Below are 6,339 nucleotides of genomic sequence, written 5' to 3' on the forward strand. Positions count from 1 at the left end.
TCCTTTTCAAAATTAATTTTCGAAAAATTCCCTCCTTCTCTCTCATCTTATTTTATTTATTTATTCATCTACTAACATCTCTTCCCCACATCATGACCAAATTCGAACCCCCTCTTCTATCTGTGTTCGAATTTCTTCTTCTTTTCTTCTACTAACAATAAGGAACCTCTTTACTGTGACATAGAGGATTCCTCTCCTTTTCTTTTTCTCTCCTCTTTCTTATGAGCAGGGACAGAGAAAAAGGCATTCTTGTTGAAGCTGATCCAGAACCTGAAAGGACTCTGAAGAGAAAATTAAGAGAAGCTAAATTACAACAATCCAGAGACAACTTGATTGAAAATTTCGAACAAGTAAAGGAAATGGCAGCCGAACCCAACAACAATGCAAGGAGAATGCTTGGTGACTTTACTGCACCTAATTCCAATTTACATGGAAGAAGCATCTCCATTCCTGCCATTGGAGTAAACAACTTTGAGCTAAAACCTCAATTAGTTTCTCTGATGCAGCAGAACTGCAAGTTTCACGGACTTCCATCTGAAGATCCTTTTCAGTTCTTAACTGAATTCTTGCAGATATGTGATACTGTTAAGACTAATGGAGTAGATCCTGAAGTCTACAGGCTCATGCTTTTCCCTTTTGCTGTAAGAGACAGAGCTAGATTATGGTTGGATTCTCAACCCAAAGACAGCCTGAACTCTTGGGATAAGCTGGTCACGGCTTTCTTAGCCAAGTACTTTCCTCCTCAAAAGCTGAGCAAGCTTAGAGATGATGTTCAAACCTTCAGACAGAAAGAAGGTGAATCCCTCTATGAAGCTTGGGAAAGATACAAACAGTTGACCAAAAAGTGTCCTTCTGACATGCTTTCAGAATGGACCATCCTGGATATATTCTATGATGGTTTATCTGAGCTATCAAAGATGTCACTGGACACTTCTGCAGGTGGATCCATTCACCTAAAGAAAACGCCTGCAGAAGCTCAAGAACTCATTGACATGGTTGCTAATAACCAGTTCATGTACACTTCTGAAAGGAATCCTGTGAATAATGGGACGCCTATGAAGAAGGGAGTTCTTGAAGTTGATACTCTGAATGCCATATTGGCTCAGAATAAAATATTGACTCAGCAAGTCAATATGATCTCTCAGAGTCTGCATGGAATGCAAGCTGCATCCAACAGTACTCAAGAGGCTTCTTATGAAGAAGAAGCTTATGATCCTGAGAACCCTGCAATAGCAGAGGTGAATTACTTAAGTGAACCTTATGGGAACACCTATAACTCATCATGGAGAAATCATCCAAATTTCTCATGGAAGGATCAAAAGCCTCAACAAGGCTTTAATTATGGTGGAAGAAACAGGTTTAACACTAATAAACCTTTTCCATCATCCACTCAGCAACAGACAGAGAACTCTGAACAAAATGCTTCTAATTTAGCAAACTTAGTCTTTGATCTATCCAAGGCCACTGTAAGTTTCATGAATGAAACAAGGTCTTCCATTAGAAATCTGGAAGCACAAGTGGGTCAGCTGAGTAAAAGGATCACTGAAATCCCTCATAGTACTCTCCCAAGCAATACAGAAGAGAACCCAAAAGGAGAGTGCAAGGCCATTGACATAAGCACCATGGCCGAACCTACAAGGGGAGTGGAGGACGTGAATCCCAAGGAGGAAGACCTCCTGGGACCATAGTTGTAAGAACCGGACCGGACCGGCCGGTTCGACCGGAAAACCGGTGAACCGGACCTATAACCGGTCCGGTTGAGTGCTGTAACCGGATAAGGAAGAGAGCCGTTTCGAACCGGGTTGAACCGGCCGGTTTTGATAAAAACCGGAAAACCGGCGGTTTCTGGTTAACCGACCGGTTCGGAAATGTTTTTTTTTTATTTTTTTTTCTTTTCCAAAACGACGTCGTTTTGGTTTATTTTAAAAAAAAAAAAAAAAAAAAAAAAGAAAAGTCCTACGGCGCCTAAGCCCCCCACCCCAGTTTTCAGTTTTCACTTTCCCCTTTTCCCCCCAAGGCCCCAACCCTAACGGCGCCTAAGCCCCCCTCAGTCCCTCACCTCACTCACCCAGCCCCCAGCCCCCAGCCGCCCGCCGTCATCCTCGTCGTCTCACCGCCGGGCGCCGGTCTGAACTCTGAAGGAACCAACTCAACCAAGGGAGTAGGAACAGGACAGAGACAGAGACAGATACAGACCCGCGACGGCGCCACCCGCGAACTCGCCGTTGCCGCGAAGTCGCCGTTGCCGCCCAGTCGAAGTCGCCGTTCCATCGCCGTCGCCCTCGCCCAGTCGAACTCGCCGTTCCAGCGCCGTCGCCCTCGCCCAGTCGCAGTCGCCGTTCCAGCGCCGTCGCCCTCGCCCAGTCGAAGTCGCCGTTCCAGCGCCGTCGCCCTCGCCCAGTCGCCGTTGCTTTTCCGGTCGAACTCGCCGTTGCCTCACCCTTCTGCTCTGTGACTCTGTGAAACAGGTAAGCTCCAGTTGATTGTTCTGTAATATGCTTCTGCTAATCTGCTCTGTTCTGTAATATTTCTGTAATATTTCTGTAATATGCTTCTGCTCTGTTCTGCGCTAGAAGTTTAATGATTGTTTCTGTGAAAAATGCATTACACCCGCTCTGTTCTGTGAAAAACTTACTTTGTTTCTACACTTCTTGCTGACTTGCTGTTATGAATATGAATATGCTTGTTGAAATTGTTAAGCTGAATATCCTTGTTGAAACTTGAAAGCTTGAAATATGAAATTGTTGAATATGCTTATTGAAATTGTTAAGCTGAATATCGTTGCTGACTTGTAAGTTGTAAATTTGTTGTTTACTTGTTTTGTTGATTTGTACTGGAAATATGAAACTGTTGAATTATATGCTTGATTTGAAATTTGAATCTATGAAATATGAATATGTTTGTCTTGCTGAATAGGGAATTTAACTATTTAAGCATTTAAGGTTGCTGTCTTGGTGAATAGGGAATAGGAACTAGGGAATTTACTAATTTAGGATTGTTATTGTTTTATAATTTTGCGGTTTTGCTACTCCATATTCTTTTAGAATGTCTGCTGCGAATACACCATCAGAAACACCATCTTCGCAAGAACAAGGATCAACTGCTGATGCATCAATCGGAACCCAAAAAAACAATAATAGAGCAAAAAACGATCCTGCATGGGGTCATTGTAAACAAGTTGTGGAGTCTGGAAAAACAATTCTGCTATGCATATATTGTGAGAAGCTTATTAGGGGTGGAGGAATTCATCGGTTTAAGCTTCATTTGGCTGGAAAAGGAGGAGATGTTGAGTCTTGTCGAAAGGTGCCAGCTGCAGTGAGACACCAATTCCATGAAAGTATTGAAGAGCTTCGAAGAAAGAAAAGAAAAACTCAAGAACAATATGCCGAAAGTTATAATGCTTGTGATGATGTTGAAAGAGAATTTGACGAGATCGAACGTAATGAGATGCAACAACAACAAAAATCCAGGGTTCCAACACCTAACTCTAGAAAAGGAAAACAAGTCAAAGGTTTACAATCCTATTTTCCACCGGCAACAACACCCGGAGCTCAACCAAGTATCAAAAGCGTTCTTCAAAGCAAAGAAATTGTGGAGAAGTGTGATATTGCTATTGCGAAATGGATGGTGGATGCCTCTGTTCCATTTAATGCGGTTAATTCAGCTTACTATCAGCCAATGATTGATGCTATTGCAAGCATGGGTGCAGGGTATAAAGGGCCAAGTTATCCAAGAGTCCGTGGGTATTTGTTGAGTAAATTAGTTGAGGATGTGAGGAAAATGATTGATGGTTATCGTGAGATTTGGAAGCAAACTGGATGCACTATTATGGCCGATGGATGGACTGATCGTTGTAGGCGTACTTTGATTAATTTTTTAGTTTATTGTCCTAAAGGAACTGTTTTTCTAAAGTCGGTTGATGCTTCTAATATCTCAAAAACTGCTGAAAATTTGTTTAAGTTGTTTAGGGATGTTGTATTGTTTGTTGGTCCTGAAAATGTTGTGCATATTGTAACGGACAATGCTGCAAACTATGTTGCTGCGGGAAGGTTGTTGGAGGCTGAGTTTCCTAAATTATATTGGTCCCCTTGTGCAGCTCATTGTGTTAATCTGATGTTTCAAGATATTGGGAAGTTGCAAGAAGTGAGTCAAACTGTGTCACAAGCTTCACTGATCACTAAGTATATCTATAATCATTGCTATCCACTGTTCTTGATGAGAAAGTTTACAGGTGGGCGGGAAATACTTCGTCCAGCTCCAACTCGGTTTGCTACTAATTTCATTGCTTTGCAAAGTATTTTAGCTCAAAAGGATCCTTTGAGAGCTATGGTGACTTCTAGAGAATTTACAAGCTCGGCTTACTCCAAAGAAGCCAAAGCTAAGAAATTCGTGGATCAAGTCTTGGATTCTAAATTTTGGAGTCAATGCACTGATATTGTTAAGCTTACTGAGCCACTTGTTCGTGTTTTACGTATTGTGGATAGTGAAGACAGACCTGCCATGGGTTTTCTTTATCAAGCTATTTATAAGGCTAGAGAAGAAATGGTGAAGAGGTTTCAGAAAAGAAAGAAGGTTGTTGATCCTTATTTGAAGATTTTGGATACCCGTTGGGATGCACAACTTAAGAAAAATCTTCATGCCGCTGGTTATTGGTTAAATCCAGCTTTTCGATTTAATGCTGGAGAATTTGAAAAGCACAAAGAAACGATTTCTGGCTTGTTGGATGTCATTGAGAAATATGCTTATGATGATCCTGTACTGAATTCTAAGCTGACAAGTGAGAAGAGGATCTTTAAGAATGCTGAGAAAGATTTTGGAAGACCCTCTGCAATACGTGAACGAACCACTGTTATGCCAGGTGAAATTTCTTCATAAATTTGGTCTTTTACTATTGTGATGTATTAATTATGTGATATTATGATTGTGATAAATTATTTATCTGTTTTTTTATGTTAAGATCAATGGTGGGAATCTTATGGTTGTGGAGCCCCAAATTTGCAAAAGTTGGCTATTCGTGTTTTAAGCCAGACTTGTAGCTCTTCAGGTTGTGAGCGTAACTGGAGTATTTTTGAACACATTCACTCAAAGAAGAGGAATCGGTTAGAGCATCAAAAACTTAATGATCTTGTTTATGTTCATTACAACTTAAGGTTACAACAAAGGTACTTTTTTTATTGTTTTAAGTTGAAAGCATTATTTTAAAATCTTAATCATCACATGAGTAACGAAATATATTGATAACATAGGAACCAAATGAGAAACCAAGTTTATGATCCAATTTGTCTTGATGCATTTGAGGATCATTCGGAATGGATACTGGAAGATTCACCACCATTTTTAACTCCTGAAGAAATTGATGCTTTACGAAATGATCTTGCAAATATGTCTCTTCAATCACCTTTAGATGATTTAGGTATGCTTTTATTTATTTATGAATTTTGATCAACTATGATTTTTGTATGCCTTATAACATGTTTTATATTATTTTTTATCTTGATTTGTGAAACATTATCTATAATGCTAGATCAATTGGATTTGGAAGATGATCGGGATGAAGATGGAGCTAATAATTCTGTGGAAAATGCAAATCAAAATGAAACCAATCAGGATGTAGCTCCACATTTGTCAGATGAAGAGCAACTTGCCGACTTTGAAATCACTCCTTGGATTTAGTTTATGAATTGTTATCCATATTGTGTTTAATTAAGATACTAATGTACTAGTACTAACTACTTTCATGTTTATCTTTGTATTAGTTATATTTAGACTTTGAAACTTGGTTGTTTTTAAAATGTTGGTGAAGAACTAACGATATGTATTTTGAATTTATTAATTTTATGACTATTTTTAGTATTTTATATTTTTTATTTATGTGAAACCGGTTTTATCGGTTCAACTAGCGGTTTATCGGTTGAACCAATAAACCAGTGAACCAGTGACCTGACCGGTTCGATTACCGGTCCGGTTCTTACAACTATGCCTGGGACGTCCAGTGATCAATAAGGAGCCTCCCTCTGGGGAACCAAAGGACTCTGAGGCTCATCTAGAGACCATAGAGATTCCATTGAACCTCCTTATGCCCTTCGTGAGCTCTGATGAGTATTCCTCTTCAGAAGAGAATGAGGATGTTACTGAAGAGCAAACTGCCAAGTTTCTTGGTGCAATCATGAAGCTGAATGCCAAATTATTTGGCATTGATACTTGGGAAGTTGAACCTCCCTTGTTCATCAATGAACTAAGTGATCTGGATCAACTGATATTACCTCAGAAGAGACAGGATCCTGGAAAGTTCATAATACCATGTACCATAGGCACCATGATCTTTAAGGCTCTGTGTGA

At 39.9% G+C, this 6,339-nt stretch overlaps 1 protein-coding gene and 1 non-coding gene across 2 annotated transcripts; one reads left to right on the forward strand and one right to left on the reverse strand.

Annotated features, from left to right (window-relative positions):
* Positions 1 to 755: 755 nt before the first annotated feature.
* On the reverse strand, positions 756 to 863 carry LOC112774776 (small nucleolar RNA R71). The gene has a single exon (XR_003189237.1). It is a non-coding gene; the product is annotated as a small nucleolar RNA R71 (small nucleolar RNA).
* A 2,182-nt stretch (positions 864 to 3,045) lies between these two features.
* Positions 3,046 to 5,673, forward strand: LOC112769834 (uncharacterized). Its single transcript, XM_025814297.1, has 4 exons — positions 3,046 to 4,858; positions 4,958 to 5,162; positions 5,247 to 5,413; positions 5,525 to 5,673. The coding sequence occupies exons 1-4, from the start codon at positions 3,046 to 3,048 to the stop codon at positions 5,671 to 5,673; spliced, it is 2,334 nt and encodes a 777-aa protein (XP_025670082.1).
* Positions 5,674 to 6,339: the final 666 nt, after the last annotated feature.

The sequence above is a fragment of the Arachis hypogaea genome, chromosome 18 (genome assembly GCF_003086295.3).
Source record: "Arachis hypogaea cultivar Tifrunner chromosome 18, arahy.Tifrunner.gnm2.J5K5, whole genome shotgun sequence".
Lineage (NCBI taxonomy): Eukaryota > Viridiplantae > Streptophyta > Magnoliopsida > Fabales > Fabaceae > Arachis > Arachis hypogaea.